This window comes from Alexandromys fortis, unplaced genomic scaffold (assembly GCF_014885135.2).
Source record: "Alexandromys fortis isolate MF-2015 unplaced genomic scaffold, M_Fortis_MF-2015_v1.1 scaffold_197, whole genome shotgun sequence".
Classification (NCBI taxonomy): domain Eukaryota; kingdom Metazoa; phylum Chordata; class Mammalia; order Rodentia; family Cricetidae; genus Alexandromys; species Alexandromys fortis.
The window spans coordinates 1,792,742-1,818,763 of NW_026068072.1; the positions used below are offsets into that span (position 1 = coordinate 1,792,742).

The window sequence follows — 26,022 nt, forward strand, 5'->3', positions numbered from 1 at the left end:
AGGAGGGAAATGGAGAGAGAGAAAGAATACGAGTCATCCAGATATTGAAACACGACCATGCCAGGCTCTGGTGGCAGAGGCAAGTGGTTGTCATGATCTATATATGGCTCCCAAAGCCTTAAGCATTTCCTGTCAGTCTCTCAATACAAAAAAATTTGGTGACCTCTCACCCAGAAGTTCCGATAAGCACAGAGTGAACGCTTTCCTCTCCAATGAGGGTCTGAAGGCCCATGGACCACGCCATCCCTGTCTTCCAAGGAGATCTGGGTCTGGGTGACCTGGGGAGATGAAAAAAATGGACTGTCACCATGTTCTCAAGGCCACATCACAACAGCATCGTCTCTCAAAGCTGACTCACAGGTTCCTCTGTCAGGAGATGCTTAAAACGGACTCATATCCTCCCTGCAAAATAACAGCCCTGCCAAGCTCAACGGAGGAGTGATTGACAGAGATGGGACTGAGCCTGCGTGTGATCATGCAACGACAGCCACTTCACAGCTGTGAGATGCCACAGGAAATCAGATGTGTCCCAAATCGGGGGCAGATAAGACTGTGACTCAGGAGTGGAGGGCTCCTTCCCAGAAGAGAGATGGGAGCATTTTCTTGCCCACCCTCTGACTTGGAGTGATGGGAAGTGGGTGAGAGAGCCCATGGGCAGATTCTGGGTAGATGGAAGATTGGGCTGCGGGGTGGAAGCACAGAGGAGTGCTAGGAGGAAGGTTTTCTGGGTGACACCTATGGGGTGCGGTGTAGGTTACCTGCCCTCTCTGTACCCCTGAAGACTGGCCTAGATCCAGGCCTTTGTAAAGGGGCGATGTTGGAGCCACAGCCTCCTTTACTGGGTCTAGAGGAACCTTGGGGTAGAGACAGTCTCAAGAGGGAGACGTGGGGGCATGTGCAGGGGCAAGCAGCTTTCGCAGCTGGACTCTGCCAAGCTCACCCTGGATGCTCGGCTGCAGGTGGCTTTGCTCAGCATGGCACTGGGAAGGTGCCAAGTGGCTCAGCTCTTAGGTTCTGCTTCTGTGTCCAGCAACATGGCCTGGCCTGAGTTCTCCTCTCCTCTCTGCAGAGGGATGACATGGAGGCTGTGCCAGGGTACCTGTCCCTGCACCAGACAGCTGATGTCATGACCTTGAAGTGGACACCCAACCAGCTGATGAATGGGTCTGTGGGGGACCTGGACTATGAGAAGAGGTAAGAGAACTTCAGATGAGTCCCTTTCACTCCCCTAAGCACAAGGGTGCTCTCTTCTCAGGGAAGGATGGCCCTGCCTACCATTCTACCTGGTTGGCATGGTTACCTACTAGCCTCCTTGCTATTGTGGCCTCAGAAAGAACACCAGCCTTGGGAGCACCCGGAGACAAAGTGGCAGAGCCTGGGTAGGGTTGGGGGTGGGGTAGGCATGGTCGTCCATCACATCCATACATCTGCTCTCCAGGGTCGGTGAGATGGCTCAGGGAGCAAAGGTGCCTTCCACCAAGCCTGACGACCTGAACTCTATCCCTGGGACCCATCCGGTAGAAGGAGAGAAGTGATCTCTAACCTCCACTCATGCGACATGACGTGCACTCCTCCCCCACATTAATTAATTGATTAATTAAATTTTAAATGCAATTTAAAGAATTCGTAAATATGCTTCCCCGACCTATCAAAGTGTAAGGATAGCAAGTCTAGAGACTGCAAATGACACCTTAGCCAAGCTGTAAGGACACATCAGACTGAATCAGGAACTGCCCCCAGCCAAGTGGCCTTGAGCAATCACCTCCACAACCCCCAGCCTCAGTTTCCTCATCTGCACTGCAGGGTATGCATACACGTGCAGGGGGACCGATAAAACCAAAGGGCACTATAGTTGCTGACCACCATCAAGGATGTCTGCTCCCTGGCCATTGGCATGGCCAGCTGGTGGCCCAGGGTAGGAAGGCCTGTGATGAGATTTTGCTCTGACTCCAACTGAGAGGCAGAGGGGTGGAGGTGTCAGAAGTGGGATGCAGCCACTGGCTTGGTACCTGTGTTAGTCTGGGTCCTCCCGAGCGGGTGCCATGAGAGGATCTCTGAAAGAGATGTCTTGGGGAAGGACCTGGGGGCGGGAAGCTGAGGGCAGAAACAGGGGTTGAAAGGAAAAGACTCAGACTGCCATGCATGGTGACAGGAAAGAAGGAAGACGGTCACACAGGGGAGAGAATCCACCCGGCTGTCTAGGGGAGCCTGGGATAGAGGGCTCTGTAACGGGGGCCTCCTTTTTCCCCAGGATGGGCCTTGATCATGCCCATGTGCTTACATGGCAGCTTGGTAGGACCATGGTCGATCTGGGAGTGGCTTCGCTACCAGGGAGCGCTGAGCTCTGCTCCCTGGTCCGGAGTTTCTGAGTGGTTGCGTTCCTAGGCTCCCACAGAGCCCACATTCCCAAGTGCCCCCTCCAAGGTGTTCGGATGGGGAAAATCATTTTAGAATGATGGTGGTTCTAAGCTAAAAGCACATGCTTCAGTCAGTACTCAGAGTGACCCTGCCCAAGGCATGGTGCTCTGAGCTGACTGTATGGGGGGCTCTGGGTTGAGTCCTTCAAATTGAAGGTTCTATTGAATCCCCAGAGAAACACTACAGTAGGGATCTTATTGGAGCCTCCATTTTATAGTCTGGGAAACTGAGGCTTAGATTAACCCTCAAGTCATACTACCTACCCACGTAAGGTCAGAGCTGGGAGTGGCCATTCTAACTTCTGCCTGTGGTCACATGGTGGCCTGGAGGGAAGGTTCTGGGCTAGTATAGCTACCTAACTTCCAGGTACAAAAATGTCAAGTCCAAGCTAACTGGAGCATTTGTCCAATGATCCAAGGAGTCCAAGAGCAGGAGACCGCAGGCTGGACCCAGGGACCTGAATGGCCATGCCTGGACTCATCCTGTCTTTGCTTTCCTGACCTTCCATACATGGTCTGACCATCCCTGGGCAGCAAGGAGCTCTTCCTGGGCTGTCTGGGCATAAATAGGAAGGATCGTTCCTGCCCACTGATTGTGCTTGAGTAATGGTGCAATCATGCATCAATCACTATGACTGCTCAGTGCTGATTGGCCGGCCTGGATCAGGTGACCATGGTCAGTGCTGATTGGCCAGCCTGGGTCAGGCGATCATCCCAGAGTCCCAGGGTAGAGATTTGGCAGAGTTTTGCTCAGGTAACCATGTAGCTAGGGAGGAGGGATTCTTCAGAAAGTTGAGGTACTGAGACCAAAAGAAGGGGAGGATGGCTGGATAGTCTGGGGACACAGATTCTGGGACAAGTGGGTCTTGGTGAAGGCAGAGGTGCCCCTGCATTGGTCTTCTGGTTTCCTGCAGTCTCCCCCACTTTCCCTTCCCAGCGTCTACTGGGACTACGCTGTGACCATCCGCTTAGAGGAGATTGTTTACCTTCACTGTCACCAGCAAGGTAGGGACCGCAGGGACAGCGGGTGGCTAGGCGTCCATCGTGGGTCCCTGTCCCTCCTCACCACCTCACCTCACTGCCACAGCAAGGTAGGGACCGCAGGGACAGCGGGTGGCTAGGCGTCCATCGTGGGTCCCTGTCCCTCCTCACCACCTTACCCTGTTTCTTTATTTAGCATCACAGGACACCTATGTGTCTCCTCAAGCAAATGGCTTTACCTTCCTGAGTGTTTTGCTCTGAGTCATTATACCCACTTAGTGACAGGGTGGCCTTGTGCAGTCACATACAAAGTGACACAGACTGTTGACTCTGGAGACAGGACTTAAACCTATATCTTTCTGAGTCCAAGATCAGTGGTATGCAAACCTGAGATCAGTAACCCGTACATTCCATTAAAACTGGAAGAAGGTACACTTAGAACAAACAGGGTGCGCTGTGTCTCACCTAGGTATGGAACTCAATGGTTTAATCCCCTTTACGAAGGCAGACTCGAATACTGTCCAGGCTTTGCACCTTATCAGCTATGTGACCTTGGGGATGATACAAAACCTGTCTGAGCCTTTGTTTTGTCCCTTGTGAAATAGGTGATCATAGCTAAGCCTTGCAGGGATATTCTGGGGGTTACAGTAAGACAGAACTTTGAATACACAGTGTTGGTATGCTTCAGGTGTCAAATACATGCTCTTAGCAGTCACCTACAACCCAGAGCCTCAGAGTGGCTCCCCTGACCTGGTTGGTCTTGGGGGTGGATGCATGTGTTGGTACTGCACCATGCTTTGCAGTGACACCTGCCGTTCTCTCTTGTCTGGTGTGGTGGTGGCAGTGGACAGCGGTGGGACTGTCGTGCTGGTGAGCCAGGATGGAATCCAGAGGCCGCCCTTTCGCTTCCCCAAGGGTGGGCACCTGTTACAGTTCCTCTCCTGCCTGGAGAATGGATTGCTTCCACACGGGCAGCTAGACCCACCACTTTGGTCACAGCGAGGAAAGGTGAGGTGTGGGGGCCTTGAGAAGGCAGAGGAGATGCCAGCCACGGGCTATCACTGGGCCCCACTGTGAGACCCACAGTGTTGCTGGGCGTGGGGACAGATGGCTCTGAATTCTGCCCTGGAATGTGTTCCTGCAGGGGAAGGTATTTCCTAAGCTGCGCAAGCGGAGCCCACAGGGGTCCTCGGAGTCCACATCATCAGATAAAGAGGATGACGAAGCCACAGATTACGTGTTCCGCATCATCTACCCTGGCATGCAGTCTGAATTTGGTAAGCAGCCCTCTGCCCTGCACTCACCGTCTCCTCCTGAGATCTACTCCAAAAGTTACAAGTAGCGGGCTGGGGCCAGCAATGGGAGCTCAAAGCCATAAGTGTCCCAGTACCTCCCACCTCCCCCGAAATGAGAACCAACAGTACCCACTGGGCAGGAGGTGGCAGTGATAGTGACAGTGCTGTGGGCTCTGGAAGCCTGGCATGACGTGGTCAGGTTTCTTCTCATCCCCTCCCCAGCCTTCTTTTTCCTTGTCTGTGAAATGGGCTGTCTGCTACAGGCATCCAGCACACGCTGAACAGGTGCACGCTAGCTGCTGTGTGACCCTCTTACCAGTATCTCACTGCGAGTTATGAGGAGCCAATGCAAGCACAAAAATCTGAGTTCAAATATCTAATAAAAAGCCAAGCTTGGGCTGGAGAGATGGCTCAGTGGTTAAGAGCACCAGCTGCTCTTCCAGAGGTCATGAGTTCAATTCCCAGCAACCACATGGTGGCTCACAACCATCTGTAATGAGATCTGGTGCCCTCTTCTAGCGTGTGGGCATACATGGAGGCAGAATGTTGTATACACAATAAATAAATAAATTAAAAAAAAAGCGAAGCTTGACTACACATGCCCATAATCCCAACTTTGGAGGATGGAGCTAGGCAAACCCCATGTGATCCCTGGGTAATCAGCACAGCCTTCAAGTTGTAAGAGACCCTCGGTGGAATAAAGTGACAAGGAGTAAAGAAAACCCCCCAGATCTTGCTCTGACCTCTGCATGCAAGCATACTTGTGCATGCAGCACTTAAGTGCACGCACATGTGCATCCACACACATGTGAAGCCGGGCATGGTATAATGGCAGGCACTTGCTACCCAGTGCTAGGGAGTCAGAGTCAGGCGGTTCCCTGGGTCTTGCTAGCCAGCCAGCTTATTCTACTTGCCAAGTTCCAGGCCAGTGAGAGACTGTCTCAAAAGCCAAAATACATACATGGTATTGGAAAACAACCCTTGAGACTGACCTCTGGCCTCCACAAGCATTGCACAAACATGCACTGATATTCACACATACGTGTGCACCTGTTCGAACACACATGTGCATGCACATGTGCGCACGCACACACACACACACACATACACACACACACACACAAGCCTGGATTGAGCCAGGTGTGATGGAGCACGCTGTAATCCAACACACAGGAGTCTGAAGCAGGAGGAATGTGAGTTTGAGGCTGGCCAGGGCTACCGGGCAGTGCATGTCTCAAAGAGAAACAGGCCCTAGCTCTCCCCGTTACTGCTGTTATTGCCACTGTTAGGAATCTCTGTTATTTCTGAAACACGGATCACCAAGGATAAATGGCAAACCTGATCTAGTGCCTGGCACTGAGTGGGCAATTTATAAATGTCCTGTGTTTTCTTCTCTAATCCGCACAATATACGTGGAACAGAGCAGGGGAGGGTTAGAGCCCAGGGGAGCTGGTTTCTCTCGTGGTCTCTGTCCTGCCCACCAGCTCTCCCTCCTCACTGGTTCTTTTTGTTTTCTGTCTCAAGTTACCCTTGATCTTTTTGGCGGCCCTCGACCCGTGTCCGTTGGTCCTGCCTGGATGATGCTTGCTGCTGGCCAGTCCGTTCTGGTGGTGGCCAGGGGGATCCAGTGGGGACAAACCAGAGGGTACCTCACCATCCCCACACCGAGTGTGAAGGAGCAGCCCCCCAGTAATGTCTGGTTCCAGGTCCCCTTCTCCCGGGCTGGGTGCCGCTTCAGCCATGTCATCATTTGAGTCTGTTCCCAAGGAGAATGGAAAAAGGAAACAAACGAACAGTCTCGTGCCTCTTGGTCCCCACCCCGCAGAAGGCAGCCGCTAGGTTCCGTGACTCGCGGGCGCTGACTGCATGGTGTGAGGGCTGGAGGCAACGATTGCTGCCCTGTGCCTCTCTGGGTCGGCCTGAGAACCTGGGTGTGTTCTGGCTAGCTCAGTGGTGAGTCTGTGAGGAGAGGGGGGATCCGTACACCATCCGTGGGTGCGAGAGCCTCACTCTGTAGCCAGCATGCTTCTCTGTTGTGTGGGTCAGCATGGCCCAGTTAGCTGCAAAGCTCTGGTAACAAGGAGAGGGCACAAGAGTCTGAGTCTTTCCCCCTCTCTGGGCTCAGGGAAAGAGCCTAGGTGAGAGCAGTTGTCCTAAGAGGCCATAGCAGGTAAGAGGAGGTGCACGCATCTCGTGTCCTAGAGCAGGGCTTCCCAACCCATGCCCAGGGGCCATCCAGCCCCTTCTGTACAGCCCAAGAGCTGGGCATGGTTTTATGTCCTTGACTGGAAAACAGCAAGAGAAAAACAGGTCTTGGGCCAACAAGACAACTCAGCAATTAAAGACCACCGTGCCTGAACCCCCAGAATCTACATCGTGGAAGGAAAGAACCTATAACCACAGTTGGGTGCATTTGAGGATTTTGTCTCCAGGATATCGGGGGTACTAGATGGCTTTTTAAGGAGCCCCCCCCACCTGAGTCACCTGGTGAAAGTGATTTCTAGTTCAGGAGTGTGAACAGCTACCCCCACCTCCACCCAGGCCCTGGGGACTCCGCTTATATTTTGAAATTGGTTCCTTCCCTTCTGCCCACACAAGCTCCTTTAGAGGCAGAGGAACTCAGGAGCACCCAGTAGGCTCCCCTTCCCTCATGCCACCTTCCTGTGAGCAGAACTGAATGAGGGCATGGCGAGGTGGGGTTGTCTGCAGGCTTCCGGGCTCTGGTTGCCTCCTCTCTACTTCTGCCTTCGGCTGTCCTCCACTCTGCTCTGCAGCCGGAGTCTCTGAAGCTTGGTGGTGCTTTTCACTGGATCAGGCGGGCTCGGGGACTCCATCAGATTGTGGTTGGGCACATTTGGGACAGTGACACTCCTATCTTCTCTGCCCCTGAGCCAGCTTTGAGGGAGCTTCTTGCTTTAGGGTCAAGTTTCTGTAATCCATGTTGGTTTAACCAAGGTTATTGCTGGGCCCCCTTTCCACCTACTACCCACCACAGTGCCCCAAGACCTGATGGATGTCTCTGTGAACAATCTTCCATCCCTATGGCAACCCAGTCCTCGGAAGTCCTCCTGCTCTTCCTGTTCACAAAGCGGCTTGGCTGATGGCGGCTCATCCAATGGCTGCAACCATGAGAGGTATGTGGGGCTCAGGCTGTACATGGAGGCGCTTGAAGCACTGACCTAAGGCCTGTGGCTCTCTATCTCTTGCCTTGGCCTAAATTTTCGGAGGTGTGAACATGGCCTGTGGATCCCCAAGGTTTAAATCATAGCCACGTGTAGTTGTAGCCACTGGAATTCCCTCCCATGTGTCAGCCAGGATAAGGTTCTGCTGCAGTAACAAAGAGCCCTAAAACATCAATGGCTTTTTACAGTAAATGCTGACATGTCCCAAATGCTATGAGTCTGCCATGGCTCTGCTTTCTAATGGACATCGACTTGGATGTCACTAGTCACAGTGTCAGAGGCAATGGTATTTCTGTTTCAACTCAGTGGCCCCACTCACAGGGAGGCCGAGAAATACAGGCCAAGCATACACTAGGAGCCAGAAATATTATTTAAGGATGATCATTGTTCTGTGTGCTCCTCCACAAAGCAGTAACTTAGTAGGGTTGTTAGAAGAAACTAGTAAGTAGTCACCATGGACCATTGAGCAATGCTACTTTCCCCAGTGCCTGCTCTCGGAACGTCTGACTTACATACTTGTATCATGAGGAGCTCGCTTCCTTGCAGAGTATGAACCCCCTGAGGAACTGCTCACTGTATGCACCTTGAGTAAGACCAAGTCTCACCTCCTGAGGGCGGGAAGAGGAACTCCCTCCATGTAAATACCCAGGACCTCAGCCAAGCTCCCTTGCCAGCAGGCTTCCTGGGTCTGTCTGCATCCCTGGGATAGCTTCAGGATAGATACATAAGTATTCTTCCATTCTGTCCGCTGTGCGAGCACACAGCCCTCCTTGGCCCCCGTCTCCCCAGCCATGCTAGGCTGTGTTCTTCTCTTTTTCACTCCAAACACCCTCAGGAGCTCTGTGCAAAGAGCAGTGACTCTGAGCCCTGCCTCCTGTGCGGTCCACAGGCCAAATCCATGGGCCACTTTACAGCAGATCACTTCAAACTGGTTCAAGAGGAAAAAAGAATTGTGTGTGTGTTGGAGTACTTGTGTGATCCCAGCGCCCAGGAAGCTGAGGCAGGAGGACTGTGGGTTCCAAGCCAGCCTGGGTTATATCATGAGACCCTGTCTCAAAAAAAAAAAAAAAATCAAGAAAAGAAAATAGAAAAGAAAGAGAATGTACTAGCATTGATTGAGAGGGGCAGGGGCACAGCAGCTCTGGACCTGGCTGGCCCCAGATGCTCAGAATGGGAACAGCTCTCGGGGTCTTCAGATATGAATGGGTAAGCCTTTAAGGTGGTCTGTTCTCAGGGTCTTCAGATGGGGATGGGGGAGCCTTTAAGGTGGTCTGTTCTCAGGGTCTTCGGATGGGGGTAAGTGAGCCTTTAAGATGGTCTGTTCTTGCGCTGGCCCTCCTGGTGATGGCCAAGAAGACTTCCAGCAACCACTGCTATGTATCCCTCTGGCTTAGAAACTACCTAGTGTGTGTTTCTAGGTAGATGCAGCAAAAATCCCAAGGCTGATTCTCATTGGCCTGGGTTGGGACACATGACCACTTCTCAGCCAGGGTCAAATGCTGGCTGATCATCCACCTGAATCCAAGCCACAGAGGCACACTGCCGGGGCTACTTCCCCAGGGAAGCCTGGGGGGCGTGTGAGTGGGAGCTGCAGCAGCCTCTCTCCACCCTGGCAGTGACTTTGATCTCTGTGTAGATAGTGATGGTTCTTCTGCAGCGCAGCTGAGCTGTGCGTGGCCCTCTGTTCCCTCTCCCCACACAGGGCTCCACTGAAGCTGCTCTGTGATAACATGAAATACCAGATTCTTTCCAGGGCTTTCTACGGATGTGAGTACTGGGCTCTGCTACTGCTATGGTCTTCAGCAAGCACTGACTGAGGGCCTCGTATGCCAGGCAGAGTGGATGAGGGTGCCCAGGCAGGGTGATCGTGAGGGACAGGACCATCTTGGACAGCAGGCAGAGTACTCGGCATCTCCCAGGCTCCCTTCTCCACCCAGCAGTGACTCTGTTTGCATCTGGCCTTTGTTCTTCCTATACGAAAGGGAGGCAGGCCCAGAGTGAGCCTTGAAGTCCTTGGTTCCCCTGCCTTCCTGTCCCTTCTCTGCCCACTGCACATCTATGAATTGCTTTAACTTTCAGCAGAGAAGGGTGGTGTCCAACTAGATACGAAAGCATCCCCACGGTTTAACAGTCAAGCCACCAGTGATAGCATGCTCAACTTGCTTTCTCTATCTAGAAGGGGGATGGTGAGAATTATCTGGGTTGGGGGGGGCCTGAAGATGGGAGCGGGTAACAGGACAGCCACATGGAGCATGCATGAGAGACTGGGTGAAGCATGTTGGGTAAAAGATGACATCTGCCTTCCCTCCTGGCCCAGGGCTCGCCTACTGCAGACACCTGTCCACCGTGAGGACCCACCTGTCGGCCCTGGTCAATCACATGATCGTGTCTCCAGACCTGCCCTGTGATGCTGGGCAAGGGTTGACAGCCAGCATCTGGGAGCAGTACATCCAGGACAGCACGGTGAGCAGGGCAGGGCTCGTGCACCAGAGGGCAGCGGAGCGAGGCGTCTTGTCAGCTCAGACCCAGGGACCCAGGTAGACGTGCCTGTCTGACATGGACAGCTAACAGGAGCCCCATCCAGATGAAACTAAGGGAGGTCAGAAAACAGTCATAGGTACAGCTTACCAATCCCAAACCCCATCCAGAATGTTCTGAAATGGAAGCTCTGGGCACTGGCATGAAACTTAATGGAAAATCCCACACCTAACCTCACATGACAGGTCACAAACATACCACCCACTAAAAATGCTGTATAAAATGACCCACAGGCCATGAGTATAGGTGTATGTTAAACGTATGGATTTTGTGTTTAGACGTGGCCCATCACACACAAATATTCAAACATTCAAGAAAATCTGAAGTATAAAACCCTTCAGGACCCAAGTATTAGGGACTGGGATGTTCAACCTAGAAGAGAAGAAAAGGAAACAGTTGGACTGGGCAGGATGGTGCACAGCTGTCACTGCAGCCCTCATAAAGCTGAGGCAGGGGACTGTGAGTTTGAGGCCAGTCTCGGCCACTTTGTGAGTTCTGGGTTCGCCTGAGTTCATAGCATAGTGTTCTGAGTAAGTTCATGGTTATGTGTTGAATGAATTCATAGCTGCTTTGGGGCACATGTGGGCCTTGGGTGGTGACCTCAACACCTGCTCCAACACTGTCTGTCTATCTGTCTCAGGCTGCCCTGGGCACCTGCTCCAACACTGTCTGTCTGTCTGCCTGTCTGTCTGTCTCAGGCTGCCCTGGGCACCTGCTCCAACACTGTCTGTCTGTCTGTCTGCCTGTCTGTCTGTCTCAGGCTGCCCTGGGCACCTGCTCCAACACTGTCTGTCTGTCTGCCTGTCTGTCTGTCTCAGGCTGCCCTGGGCACCTGCTCCAACACTGTCTGTCTGTCTGTCTGCCTGTCTGTCTGTCTCAGGCTGCCCTGGGCACCTGCTCCAACACTGTCTGTCTGTCTGTCTCAGGCTGCCCTGGGCACCTGTTCTAACACTGTATGTCTGTCTGTCTGTCTGTCTCAGGCTGCCCTGGGCACCTGCTCCAGTGCTGTCCATCTCTGCCCGTGTCTTTGTTTCTCTACCTACAGTTACAAAGCCATGTGGAAATGCAGCCGGTGTCTGGGTTTCCCTTCCCATTGCTGTCATAAATACCCCAACATGAGCAAGTTAAAGGTGTAAGGGTTGATCTTCACTACAGTTCCACATTTGTTCCACTTTTGTGGGGAGGTCGAGGCTACAGGATCAGGAGGCAGCTGTTCCTGTCTCATCCACTGGCAAGAAACAGAAGGGTGACTGCAGGCAATTCCATTTGCACAGTTGGGGTCCCCAGCCTAGGGAATGAAGATAGGTCTTCCCACACTGGATAATATAATCAAGCTAATTCCCCAGAGGCTTGACCAGGGCCCAGAGGGGCTCATCTCCCGGGTAATACTATTCTCTGTCAAGTTGGCAATCAGAGCTAGCCACAGCACTACATAGAGATCCTGGAGGTGACCCACAGATGTGTGTGCATGCACAGAGCTGACCTACAGAACACTTTACAACATACAAGTCAAAGCCAGGCATGGTGCCACACACCTTTAATCCCATCACTCGAGAGGCAGAGGCAGGTGGATCTCTGTGAGTTCAAGTCCAGTCTGGTCTACAAAGTAAGCTCCAGCACAGCCAGGGCTACATAGTAAGACCTGTCTGAAATAAACAAAAAAGACATATAAGTCATATACAGTAATATAGTTCATCAGGATTTTTAAATATATTTCGTAAAGATACATTTATGCCTAACTGCGTATTATACAGCTCTTATATATTTCTGTGCTTATTATATATACATAGACTTTTCTAAAGTTATCTATCATCCTATCTTTGATCTATATATAGCTATATCTATAGCTATAGAGCTATAGAAATGTATTTATAATATTGCAATATTTAGCTAGCCATAACTTAATATTTATACCTAACCTTATTCTATATTTTTTAAATTTTTTAAGTATTTATTTTATTTTGTATATGGGGGCATGCAGATGCCACCGTGTGCATGTGGAGGTCGGCAGACAACAACTTGCAGATGCCAGCTTTCTCCTCCCACCATGTTGAAACCAGGTTGCTGTGGTAGCAAGTGCCTCTACCCGCTGAGCCGTCTCTTAGCCTCTAGATGGGCGTCTATACCTTGTTAGCGTTCTGTTTGCAGTTCAGTGAGCAGCTCTGCTTTCAGACCCACCTTCCAGATCTCAAAGAAATAGTGAGCCAGAACTCAGCACTTTGTGTTTGTGGATGGCTCCTCACAGTTTATTTAAATTCCCGCTGACAGGAATTCTCTCTCTCTCTCTCTCTCTCTCTCTCTCTCTCTCTCTCTCTTTCTCTCTCTCTCTTCCTCCCTTTTACTTCTCATTTGTTGTTGCCTGGGTTGGGGGGTGGGGTGGGAATCTCGCTAGATAGCCCAGGCTGGCCTTGAATTCACACACACACACCCCACGTCAGTCTCCATAGTGTTGGGGTTGGATTTGCAGACCTGCACCAGGCCTGGCTTTCTTCCCACTCGTTTTAAAGACTCTTGTCCAGTGGTACAGGAGCAGCGGCAACAACACTTGGCACATGCCTGTCTGTACGGCTGGCATTCTGATTTTGAGAATGGGTTCCTAGAAGTAGATTGCTGTGTATTAAAACGTGAAACAGATAAGCCAGAGTACTCTCTCAACCTCCTACGGCCACAGTGTGAGCCTGCTGGTTCCTGCGGAGCTGTAGAACTGACTGGCTTCTAGACTCATCTCCAGCTTGGCAGAGCCTGCATCTCCGGGAGAGGAGCCCACGCCTGTGTTTCTAAAGTCCCTGGAGTGCTTCCGTGATCCAATTTGGGAGACACCAGTTTAAGGTCAAATTGGATGAAACAATAGATGAGCCAGAGTGTCTCCAGTACTTCCCCTCCTGCTGCCTGACCCTTTCTCAAGCTTTAACCACCTCCTGTGCTGGGTACATTGAGTCTCAGGAATAAACAGTACCTGCTTTCTTGTTGCCAGGCAACACTGGGCTTATTTCTCACTAAACAGCCCTGGGAGCCGTGTCAATGGGTGCATATCTCTTTTTACCTGCGAGACTCGTGAACCTGCCATTCCCTGGCACTCAGTGTCTCTTGGGAAGCCTGTGGGAACCCACTAACTTCCCTCCTCTCCTGCCCAGTCCTGAAAATAGCTTTCATTACTTCCCCTCATACCCATTGGCCAGAAACTGTCCTATGACCCCACCGAGTTACATAGGAGGCTGGGAAATGGAGTCTAGTGGATCCAGGAGCCCAGGAACTGGATTTTCTGTTTTTATTGTCATCTCTTCTCATCATAGCAAACAATTGCAGTTATGGCATTTGCAATCAATGGAAACCAAGACCATAAATAAAACGATAAGTGTTAAAATTTAGCATAGCATAGTATTACAGAGGTCTAGGGGCTGTTGGAGAGATGGCTCAGTGGTTAAGAGCACTGGTTTTGTTGGAGGGGACCTGAGTTTGCTTCCCAGCACTCACAGCAGGCAGCTCACAGTGGCCTGTGACTCCAGTTCCCTGAGGGCACCAGGCATGCGTTATAGTGCACATAACCTCATGCAGGTACTCACACATACACTTAAAATACATACATACAAAGGTCCAGGTTGGTTTTTTTTTTTTTAACCTATGAAGTAAAATGAAGAAAGATGTAAAAGTCAATAACTTAACCTTCTGTCTTAACGCTTGAGGGGGGCAGCAAACTGAACCTGAAGCAAACAGAAGACAGGAGGAAGGATGAATGGTGATCAAAGCAGAATCAGGTCAGAGAGAGGAGAACAGAGATAAGAAATAGCAATAAAACGGCCTCTCAGGAAAGACCAGTGAAGCTGGGAAACACTTTCTTAACCAGAACCACAAGAGTGTGTGTAGGGCACATAGATGACCAGAGTCAGAAGTCAAAGAGGAGACGTCGCTATAGACGCTGCAGGCAAAGGAATGGAAGATAACACGCAAATACTATGAAAATGTATGTACCAACAAACTAACAACACAACTCGCAAACTCCTAGAGACACAACTACTGAGATTTCCTCACAAGGAAATGATAAGCCTGGAGATGAGTGATTTTATAACTCTTATAAAGTAGCCAGGTCGTGGCGGCGCACGCCTTTAATCCCAGCACTCGGGAGGCAGAGGCAGGTGGATCTCTGTGAGTTCAAGGCCAGTCTGGTCTACAGAGCGAGCTCCAGGATAAGACTCCAAGGCTACAGAGAAACCCTATTTCAAAAAACCAAGAAAACAGAAAAGTGAGGGGGCTAGAGAGATGGCTCAGCCATTGAAAGCACTGGGTGCTCTTCTAGAGGTCTTGGGTTCGATTCCCAGCACCCACGTGGCAGTTCACAACCATCTATGACTCCAGCTCCGGGGATCCCAGGCCCTCTTCTGGCCTCTGCAGGCATTGCATGCACATTGTGCACTTGTATTACTCAGTCAAAACACTGTTGTACATAAAATAAAAAATAAGGGAATAAAAAGCTGAGATACAGATGGCTCTCCAGGGATTCTCCCCACGACCCTGAAAGAAAGGAAGTCATTTCTTATGAAGACTTTGCGTTCTTGCCACAACCGATTTTCTGATTGCTAACTATGCAGGCGTTATCTACTTGGGTGGTCAGAATTCTCTTGGCAGCCTGAGGATACACTGTAGCCGCAAAGCTTGCACCAGTGACTTTTCTTGAAGTAACAGCCCAGCCGGCACCACAGGAAGCCTCCGAAGCCCTTCCTGTGCAGAGAGTTGATGGTGTGAGAGGAGGCGCTGGAAATGTTCAGTTTGCTTTATTTCACTTTAATTTTCTTCAAGCTAACTCAAGATGAGATTGAGTATGAATCAAATGGAGAGGCTAGTTCATTAGGTACTGCCTTGGGCACTTGCCTCCTCCCCCTGCCCCTTCTTTCTTCCTTCTCTCCCTCCTGGCTTTTGGGTTCTTTATCTGATTGATTTTAGATGAGGTCTCATGTTGGTTGGCCTTAAACTCTATGTAACTAAAGACGACCTTGACCTTCCGACTTGACCTGCTCTGAATGCTGGGGTCACACAGTGCCCACCTTTTGTGTCATCTCATAAAAACAGGCTCACCCTAGACACAGTCACATCTTTATTTTTTTAATATTTATTTATTTATTTATTTATTTATTTATTTATTTATTTATTTATTGTGTATACAGTGTTCAGCCTCCTTGTATGCCTACAGGCCAGAAGAGGGCACCAGACCCCATGGTTGTGAGCCACCATGTGGTTGCTGGGAGTTGAATTCAGGACCTTTGGAAGAGCAGGCAATGCTCTTAACCTCTGAGCCATCTCTCCAGCTCCCACACCTTTATTTTTTGCCACTGCGCTTCACACTTCGGCCTTGTCCCCACACAACAGTGTGTGTCTCCCCTGACCTCGGATGCTCCCACTGGTAGATGGTTTGTGTTGTCTGGTTTAGCTCCTCTTGTGCTAAACCCGGTTAGTTGCAGGCTCCTGTATTATGTCATCTCTCTGTTACTGTAACCAGTTTCCAGACTGAACAGCTTAGAAAAAAACGGTTTATCTTGGCTCACAATTGTAGAGATTTAAATCTGATGGGCCCTGTTGCTCTGTGGGCCTAGGCAGCACAGGACAGCATGGCAGGAGCAAAACAGAGAGGCTTACTATGGGTGGGGCTGAGCCTCCATTCCTCCACTGTGACCTAAGACCGACATAGGATTCCAGTTCTTCAAGGCCCCACCAGCTTCTAATAGTGCCTAGCTAGGGACCACATCACTAACACAGGCATTTGGAAGGATGCTTGTTCACACCAGGATCTCACCACAGAAACAAGACTGCAGGGCTGCAGGCCACACTGGCTTCTCCATTGACCAGACCTTTTGCCCCTCCCAAACAGACTTACCCGGAGCCAGAGCTGCTGCGGCTAATCTACTACGGGGGTGTCCAGCCTGAGATCCGCAGGGCAGTTTGGCCCTTCCTCCTGGGCCACTACCAATTCGGGATGACGGAGATGGAGAGGAAGGAGGTTGGTCACCTGTGAGGGCAATGAAAGGAGCGGGGTGCTACAGAGCTGGGTACTTTGGGGCTGGGTGCTAGGTGCTGCAGAGTTGGGTGCTGTAGACTTGGGCACTGTGTACCTGGGTCCTGTGCACATAGGCACTGTACAGCTGCACAGTGAACCTGGCCAGGTACTCTGCAGTTGGGCACTGTGCACCTGGGTACTGGGCAGTTGGGCATTGTGTGCATGGGCACTGTGCACCTGGGTACTGTGGAGCTAGGTGCCACACAGTTGGGCACTGTGCACCTGGGTACTGGGTAGATGGGCATTGTGTGCATGGGCAGTGTGCACCTGGGTACTGGGCAGATGGGCATTGTGTGCATGGGCAGTGTGCATCTGGGTACTGTGGAGCCCTGCTTGCCTATTGCAGTGTTGCTGGTGACAGGGGAGAGGCAGGAACATTGAGGAAAGAGCTATGTGGTAGAAACATGATACAAGGGAACTTTCAAATAAATCGACCTCCTATCTTAAGGTCTTACGGACTCCTGCACATTTGTAGGAAGCACTACAGGGACCCACGTGACCTTTACTCAGTTTCCCACATGGTGACCTCCAGCAGAACCATGATGCTCTGTAATGTCACAGAGCACCAATGCTGGTACAGCACCTATCCCCCTCAGGCCTCTCCATCCTATAATTACCTCTGTGGGTGGGGTGTGTGTGCGCGTGCGCACACGTGTGTGTGTATATGCTGGTGTGTGTGCACTGGTGCATGTGTATACTCATTTCCCTGTATTGCAGACATGCACATTTCTGGTGCTCCAAGAATCCTTCCCTTGTCCTTCTGTAGTCCCACCGGTCTCCATCCACCCTAACCCTGGCTCCTACTCACCTGTCCTTCCATTTCCAGAATTTTCTCTTATTCAGGTTGTTGTATAAACAGAATCATGTAATATGGAAATGGGGGGGGATTGGGGGAATTTTCATTCAGCACAGATCTCTAGATCCACACAGAGTGTTCTATTATTACCTGCTTCCTTCCGTGGCTGAGCATCGCTGTGTGCAGATGCCACGGCTTCACTCTGAAGCAGTTGGTCAGTAGCTAGGCACGGCCATGAGTCTCTATTCACAACTGACTTCCAGTGCGGGCTCTGTGTGTTGGAGAATTGCCTGGTAGTAAAATTACTGGGTCATGTGATGGAGGCATATTCAGTCTTGAAAATGAGAAACTCCAGCAGTGACCGGCCATCTGTTATTGCCACCGACTGTCTATGAGTGGCCCTAACCTGATGGATGGGTGGGTGGATGGACAGGAGGGAGTGGATGAGGTGGACGCATGGATGGGTGGGTGGGTGAGTACGTGGATGGGTGGGTGAACTGGTAGATGAGAGGGTGGGTGGATGGATAGCAGAATCTTGTTCATCTTGTAATCTATATGCCTGACTTGGTAATAAGTACACTGTGGGTACTTATTAAAAGAAAGTAATGAGCAAATGTATTAAGTAATTAATAAACGAATGAGGAAATAGAGAAATCATGCAGCGTGTAAGATTGTGTAAGAGGAGAATTAGTAAAAGGAGGAGCGACAGGAGAGTGGGGGTGAAGCTCGCATCTGTTGGTGATGACTACACACATGTGGACAGGTCAGAGTCCAGGGAGCTCAGCACCTCACGTGACTTGCACATGTGCCGACAGGTGGATGAACAGATCCATGCCTGCTATGCACAAACCATGTCGGAGTGGCTGGGCTGTGAGGCTATCGTGAGACAGAGGGAGCGGGAGTCCCACGCTGCCGCCCTGGCCAAGTGCTCTTCAGGGGCTAGCCTGGACAGCCATCTTCACCGGATGCTGCACCGGGACTCTACCATCAGTAACGAGGTAAGGACAGCTGGTCTGAGAGATTGCCAGCATGAGAGGGACAGAGCCTTGGGGCAGCCTTGCCATTAGCTTTTGTGCGGGAGGGATTGGGGAAACTCCAGAATCAGATATAGGTTCAAAGCCCACAGGGAGTCTCTTACCAGTGCCTTCCCTTTGGGCTCAGTTCTTGCACGCATACAGTGGGAATGGTGGAGGTGTGGGTACAGCCCTAAGAAGACAGTATCGGATTCCAGTGTAGCGTCTGCCCTCCATATGTTCAGCTAATGTGTTCTGAACACCTATGTACAAGGACTTTCAAGAATGTTCTGGTAGCTAAGACAGATCTCTGCTCTTACACAGTCCTTAGATAAATAACCCAAAGTAGACTGACTGAAGCTGACTGCGTGGCAGAGCCTAGGGTCAGAGTAGGGAGGGTGGGACAGAAAAACTGAACCGCGAGCCCCATCTGTTACTCTGGAAGGACATAAATCCTAGCCAGAAGTTCTCAAGTTTGTTAAAGGTGGGGTGCTCTAATGTGGAGGCTGAAAGGTGGGACCCAGAGGCCAGGGTCATCTCCAAGGAGGCTCCAGGGAGCAGCCAGGAGCAGAGGTTCTGGGAGGGAGCTTGTGCCAGCCAGAAGGAATGGAGCCCCTAGTGTGACCATCCATCTTTGTCTCTCTGGTTCCTATCCACCTCAGTCCTCCCAGAGCTGCAGCTCAGGCCGCCAGAACCTCCGACTACAGAGCGATTCCAGCAGCAGCACACAGGTGATTTTTCAGAGGCCCTGCCCCTTGTGCCCCCCCCATCCACACCAGCCCCGCCCTTCCTTCTGGGGTTGAAGGGATTGGATGTTCATCATTTACCAGCCTCTCACTGCTTGACGTGTTGTGTGTTGGGCTCCCCCCACACACAGGGTTTCTCTGTAGCTTTGGAGCCTGACCTGGAAATCACTCTGTAGACCAGGTTGGCCTCGAACTCACAGAAATCTATCTGCCTCTGCCTCCCGAGTGCACCTCCACCACTGGGCTTTTTATGGCTGTACTGGAGTGTGCTCTATAAGTCGCACAAGCGCCTGCAGCCTCCTTGAATCCACAGTGATGGGATGCAGCCTTTGTACATATCAGCATGCCAGGATCCCAGTTCTTTGTGTAAAATGACAAGTGTGTACACAGGCCAGTGCATTCTTCAGGTCACTCATAGAGCAGTGCAGTGTAAAACGACATAGAAATAGCCACCGGGCTATGTCATTAGGAAGGAAGGACAGGTGCCTGAGCCTGGTCTGTGCAGGTGCAGTGGCTTGCGGGGTATTTTTGCTCAGCATTGGTTGAATCTCAGACCCAGCCTCTGTGAATTTGGAGGCTGAACACAAGCCTTCTCTCCTGTAAGACATCACACCTCACACCTGTACTTTGCTTTTGTCTCCATCGCCTCTGTCCTCCCTTGGAGCAGTGCTACAATCATCACTATACAATCATCATGTCTCCTGTGTGGCCTTCCAGAACCTTCTGGGTGCCTTTACACACACACATACCTAATGTAGAGCAAGAGCTGGTGGTTCTTAAGATCCCACGTAAACGCCAGCCAGCAGATGTATTGTTCAACAGCTTTTGGCATCACTAGTAAAGCTTACTCCATCTGGAACCTCATTAAACAGAAAGAAAAGCACAAAGCAGTCTGGAGCGATGTCTCAGTGGGTAAGAGCATGAACTGCTCTTGCAGAGAACCCAAGTTCAGTTCCCCACACCTGCATGAGGTGCCTCACAACCCAGGTGTAACCCCAGGAAAACTGGTGCCCTCTTCTGGACTTCAAGGGCACCTGCACTCATGTGGGCATATACACATAGACACATAAATAAAAAAATAAAATAGCTGTTTTTAGTGAAAAGTATAAAAACATGCACAGAATGTCACCTTGTGGGTAGAAAAATCTGTGTGTTTTTGTGTGTGTGTGTGTGTGTGCTGACCTAGCCTATAAGAGGTCCCAGCACTGCACACAAAAATGCAGAAATAGACCCAGTGAACTGAGGTTGATGGTGGCCACACAGAATATCAGTGTGAGGCTTTGGAACCTGATGTTTTCTGTGACCTTGAGGGTTACAGCTGAAGGACACAGAGAACCACAAATAAACCCAATATCAGACATCTGTATGGTGAAAAGCAACCTTCTCCCTAAACTGCATATCCCTATTGACCTGAATTGCCAACATAATCTCAGCACTTGGGTTGTTGACTTTCATTAAGAAGAGCACACTGCCTTTGTACTGACTGCATGCTTTTCCACTACATGTAAATCCATCCCAAAACATCCCTGTTGTTGGACATTAAGTTGATGCTTTAAACTGAGTTGCCCTGCACACCCTGACCTGCCTATCTGCGTGTCCCGTTCCTCAGGTGTTTGAGTCTGTGGATGAAGTGGAACAGACAGAAGTAGAAGGCAGGTCAGAGGAGAAACAGCCCAAAGTCCCCAACGGGAACCCGGCAAATGGCACTTGCTCCCCAGACTCTGGGCACCCTTCTTCCCACAACTTCTCGTCCGGCCTCTCTGAGCACTCCGAGCCCAGCCTTAGCACCGAAGACAGTGTCTTGGATGCCCAGCGCAGCCTCCCCGCTGTGTTTCGACCTGGAGACAGTAGCGTAGAAGACGGACAGAGCAGCGAAGCCACCACTTCCCGGGACGAAGCCCCCCGGGAGGAGCTGGCGGTGCAAGATAGTCTTGAGAGTGACCTCCTTGCCAACGAGAGCATGGAGGAGTTCATGTCCATCCCTGGCAGCCTGGACGTGGCCCTGCCTGAAAAGGATGGTGCCATGATGGAGGGCTGGCCCAGCGAGACGGACAAGCACGGCCGGGCTGACAGTGAGGACAACCTCTCTGAGGAGCCGGAGATGGAGAGCCTCTTCCCTGCCCTGGCTTCTCTGGCTGTGACCTCCTCCGCCAACAATGAGGCATCACCTGTGTCTTCCAGCGGCGTCACCTACTCTGTAAGTCACCGGGTCTTTCTCCTACGAGGGTGAGACTGGTCACCGTTTGTTTATTCCCTCCATCACAGGGACTCATCGTTGTAACATGAAGGCCTGCTGAGCTAGGAGCCAGGAAACCTGACTCCATCCCTTCTCCTGGCTATGGCACAAGGCCCCTCCCCAGAGCCTCAGCTCCCCAGCTGTACCCTGGAGCCTCCTCGGAGGTGACCTTGACTTCTGGTAGCTAAGGCTAACCTCTGCTTTCACAGACTTTGGCTGAACAGCCTAAAGCAAAGTTCAGAAACAAACCCACTTTCTCCACGATATCACCAGCTTCCACATCCATGGTGTGTTACCCAAGGCCAGCCACTTTTGCCAACCAGCACTGGGCCCTACATTTGCCTCCGAGTCTGTGGGCCAGCTGGGAAGCTCTGCCCCAAGCTAGGCTCATCATGACATTGGCAGTCAGGGGCTGGTCTGTGTTTCATCTTCCGGCAGGCTAACCTGGGCTAACCTAGGCAAACGTAGGCTAGTACTCATGGCAAAGGCAGATGCTAAGCAGAGAGACCCGACATGCCCATGTATATTTTAAGCCCCTGCTCTGTCTGGCTCACTCACAGCACTGGCATTGCTGACTGAAGCCAACTGTGTGGCAGAGCGTAGCATCGGAATGGGCAGTGTGGGCAATGGCAGGGGGTCACAGAGCAGAACGAGTGTGGGAGAAAGTGAAGTACTGGGCCATGAGTCTCACCTGTTTCTCTGGATGGACGCCTGTGGAAACAGGCGGGTGGACCCCAAAGGGCCCCAGTACCTTCTCTCCTATGGCTCTTTTCTTCCTCAGTTTACAACCATGTTTTGTTGGAGTACATGCCATAGTGACTTCCATATGCTTCTTTATCCCATCTGATGTCACAGGCTGCAGGGCCGGGACCCTGCCTATTCTGTGACATTCCTTCTTTGTGGTTTTGGAATCAGGTCTGTGGACCTTGGCATGTGTGTGATGGCGTGTGCAAACACCAGGGATGCCCTCAGGATCAGGTCTTCAGGGGCCTTCCTTTTTGTTAAGTGTCTCTCCCTGGGCTGTAGTTCATCAATTCAGCCAGGAGAGCTGGCCAGCAAGCCTCAGGGATCCTCCTGGCTCCTCCTCCTCCTCAGCTCTGGGAGAGCAAGCATGTGTCCCCACGCCTGGCTTTCTACATGGGTGTTGGAGGTCTGAACATGGGCTCTCATACTTGCCAGACAAGTTCTTTACTGACTGAGCCATCTCCTCAGCTGCTGAAGAATCTCTTACGAAGATTCCCTCATACGTGTTCATCCTGAGTGATGTTCCTTCCCTCATCCTGACATCTATCCCTTTACTGAGTGCAGGGCCACATGGCTGCCATGTTTACACAGATTATACATGGAACTTTCTGTCTGGTTTTGCAGCTGTTTAGTCCCAAAGAAACACGTAGAAGCTTATATTAATTATAAACTGTTTGACCTATTAGCTCAAGCCTATTATTATCTAGCACTTACAACTTAAATTAAGTCATAATTCTTGTCTAGGTTTAGCCATGTGGCTTGGTATTTTCTCACTAAGGCATTCTCATCTTGCTTTCTCTGCATCTGGCTGGTGACTGCATCTCTGTCTTTCCCCTTCCCAGAATTCTCCTGGTCTGGTTACCCCACCTATACTTTCTGCCCGGCTACTGGCCAATCAGCATTTTATATATGATTGACAAATTTTTACAGGGTACAAGAGCATTATCCCACAGCAGTTCCTCTTTTTTTTTCTTTTCAAAACAAGACCCTGAATCTAATCTCCTTTGTTTAGCATTTTTCCTAACCATTGTCCATAACAACTTGTAACCAACACGCTAAACAAAGATAAACATTCATAATCCATTTTGATTTTTGATTTTTTTAGGCAAAGTTTCTATGTGTATCTTTGACTGTCTTGGAACTCACTCTTTAGACTAGACTGGCCTCAAATTCACAGAGATCTGCCTGCCTCTGCCTCCCAAGTGCTAGGATTAAAGGCGTGCGCCACAACACCCAACTACCCTATTTCTTTTTTAATCATCACATCATCATCATCATCACATCATCATCATCATCATCACATCATCATCACATCATCATCACATCATCATCATCACATCATCATCATCATCATCATCACATCATCATCATCATCACATCATCATCATCATCACATCATCATCATCACATCATCATCATCACATCATCACATCGTCGTCATCATCACATCGTCGTCATCATCACATCGTCGTCATCATCACATCATCACCATCATCATCACATCATCATCATCGCATCACATCATCACATTATCATCACATCATCACATTATCATCACATCATCATCACATCACATCATCATCATCAAAGCACAGTAGACCAGGCACAGTGCCACACAACTTTTATTCCTGTTGGGGGAGGCTGCTCATCCATTCTAGGCTGCTTATCCCAAAAATAATCACACAGAAACTATAGAAAAAATACAAGCAGTATTTGCAATATTGTTTGGCCAATAGCTTAAACATATTGCTAGCTAGCTCTTGTATCCTAAACTAACCCATTTACATTAATCTGTGTATCATCATGTCACTGTGGCTTACTGGGTAAAGTTCCATCCCCAGCATCTGTCTCCCACGGGGCTACATAGCATCTCCTGATTCTGCCTACTTCTCACCCCCCCTCTCTATATATCTTCTAGCATGGCTATATTCTGTTAAGCCATTGGCTGAAAGCAGCTTCTTTATTAACCAATGAAAGCAACACATATACAAAAGGACTTCCCACACCATATCCCAACACTTGAGAGGCAGAGGCAGGCCTCTCTGAGTTAGAGGCCAGCCTGGTCTACACATATCCCATCTTAGAACAGACAGTAACAAAATCAATGAACAAGTAAAAACCAGGATGGATTATGTAGCTCAGTGGCAGAGCACTTACCTACCCTGCACAGAGCACTGGGTTAGATTCCCAGTAACACACACACACTCATATCACACACACACAGTCACACACACACATACACACACAGAGACAAATGCACATGCATCCAAGCATACATAGACATACACAGAGATACAGAGACACATGTAAGTGCACACTCACACACGGGTATACACATACAGATGCACACGCACACAGTCACACAGACACACACTCAGTCACACAGACACACACATACAGTCAAATGCACATGCATACAAACACACATAGACATACACAGAGATACAGACACACATATAAGGGCACATTCACACACAGACATACACATACAGACACACACAGGCACATATGCACACAGATGCACAGAAACACACAGATACACAATGTACCTGTGTGTATAAGGGGGTCTCTCTTTGTCACTGTGTGCCACTCTTTCTGGCGCAGGTCTCCCTTTCTTCCCAGCCAGGGTTTGTTGGGCTTGTGACTCAGTCGGTCCTAGAGTGTCCCACCTGTTGGTACACTGCTCTTGCTGCTTCGACATTTCTTCTCTCCTCCTGCATCTCTGGCTGGGTCTTTGTCGGGACACCTCCCATGCCCTTCTCACTTTCCTCTTAGCAGTCACCTTCCCCTGGGTCTCCAGCTCCTGGCTCTCTCTTCAGCGGTGTCTGCTGCTGGAGCAGGGAGTGCAGCTCATGACCTGCCTGGCGTGTGCCGGATCTGGGGTTTGATCTTCAGTGCAACCAAACCTGTCTGTTTTCAGTCTGTGTGCCTAGTGTGAGCCAGATGTCTTTCTCACGTGACTTATTATTTTTCTCCTGTGTGCTGTGAGATCCCTGCTGGACTCTAAGAATCTGACTCCTGTCCCTACTCTGTTTTCGTTTCCTTGTTTCTCAGACAGAGGCTCATGATGCAGCCTGGGCTGGCCTTGAATTCACTCTGTAACCCAACTTCTAACTTACAGCAACTCTCCTGCCTCAGGCTCCTGAAAACTGAGGTGGCAGCTTTGTGCCGCTTTTAAATGTATTAAATATATTTGTTTACTATTCTGTTCTGATGCACTATGTGTGTGAACACACATGTCTGCCTGCAGTCCCAGCACTCTAGGTGTTGAGGCAGGAGGATTATGAGTTCCAGACCAGCCTGGGCTACATCATGAGACCTGGTTGCAAAAGAATACTTTTACATCATGCAAAGTGAAAATAACTTTCCCAGGAAACAAAGAAAGCCAACTCTGGAGTGAACTGTTAGGAGATGAGGGCTGGAAGTAGTTCTTGGGGTTAGTGTCCCCTTCGTTCCTCTCCCGCCCACAGCCAGAGCTACTGGACCTGTACACAGTGAACCTCCACCGCATTGAGAAAGACGTGCAGAGGTGTGACCGCAGCTACTGGTACTTCACAGCCGCCAACCTGGAGAAGCTGAGGAACATCATGTGCAGGTGGCTGTGGTTGGGGGAGTGGGAGGGGCAGTGCTGGAGCAGAGAGGGGGAGATTGGGGGGATGGGAGACATGTGGGATGGGGTGGGAAAGTGGGGGCTGTAGGAAATCCATTTGCCACTTTGGTTCCTGTTGTTGCTACCACTCTGATATGAAGTTTTATTTTATTCATAGTACCAGTAATAATATAGGGCAAACTGAAGATCAGGAGCAAAGAGAACAGAGGCATGAGTGCTCCTTATTGCTTAGCTCCCTCTACACACATGGTCCAGGATCTCCTGCCTGAGGAATGGTGCTGCCCACAGAGGGCTGTGGCTTCCTAGACCTATTAACGTGTAACCAAGATGATTTCCCAGCAGCCACCATGATGTAGACTAGCCTTTACTCCCTTCCCAACATGACCCTTAGCACTAACTGTCACCGGACTGTGGGTAT

At 50.4% G+C, this 26,022-nt stretch overlaps 1 protein-coding gene across 2 annotated transcripts in view; it reads left to right on the forward strand.

The window, feature by feature from the left end:
• Sgsm1 (small G protein signaling modulator 1) overlaps positions 1-26,022 on the forward strand; it is a 72,722-nt gene that overhangs the window by 27,275 nt on the left and 19,425 nt on the right. The window contains exons 9-21 of one of the 2 annotated variants that reach the window (XM_050121155.1): positions 1,070-1,194; positions 3,355-3,422; positions 4,243-4,406; positions 4,543-4,675; positions 6,218-6,382; positions 7,689-7,827; positions 9,578-9,642; positions 10,193-10,338; positions 16,274-16,402; positions 18,071-18,253; positions 18,931-18,999; positions 20,624-21,211; positions 25,465-25,589. In XM_050121155.1, the coding sequence (XP_049977112.1) occupies positions 1,070-1,194; positions 3,355-3,422; positions 4,243-4,406; positions 4,543-4,675; positions 6,218-6,382; positions 7,689-7,827; positions 9,578-9,642; positions 10,193-10,338; positions 16,274-16,402; positions 18,071-18,253; positions 18,931-18,999; positions 20,624-21,211; positions 25,465-25,589 (2,099 nt within the window). The remainder of the gene's footprint in view (positions 1-1,069; positions 1,195-3,354; positions 3,423-4,242; positions 4,407-4,542; positions 4,676-6,217; positions 6,383-7,688; positions 7,828-9,577; positions 9,643-10,192; positions 10,339-16,273; positions 16,403-18,070; positions 18,254-18,930; positions 19,000-20,623; positions 21,212-25,464; positions 25,590-26,022) is intronic. The other variant, XM_050121156.1, reaches the window with a different exon arrangement.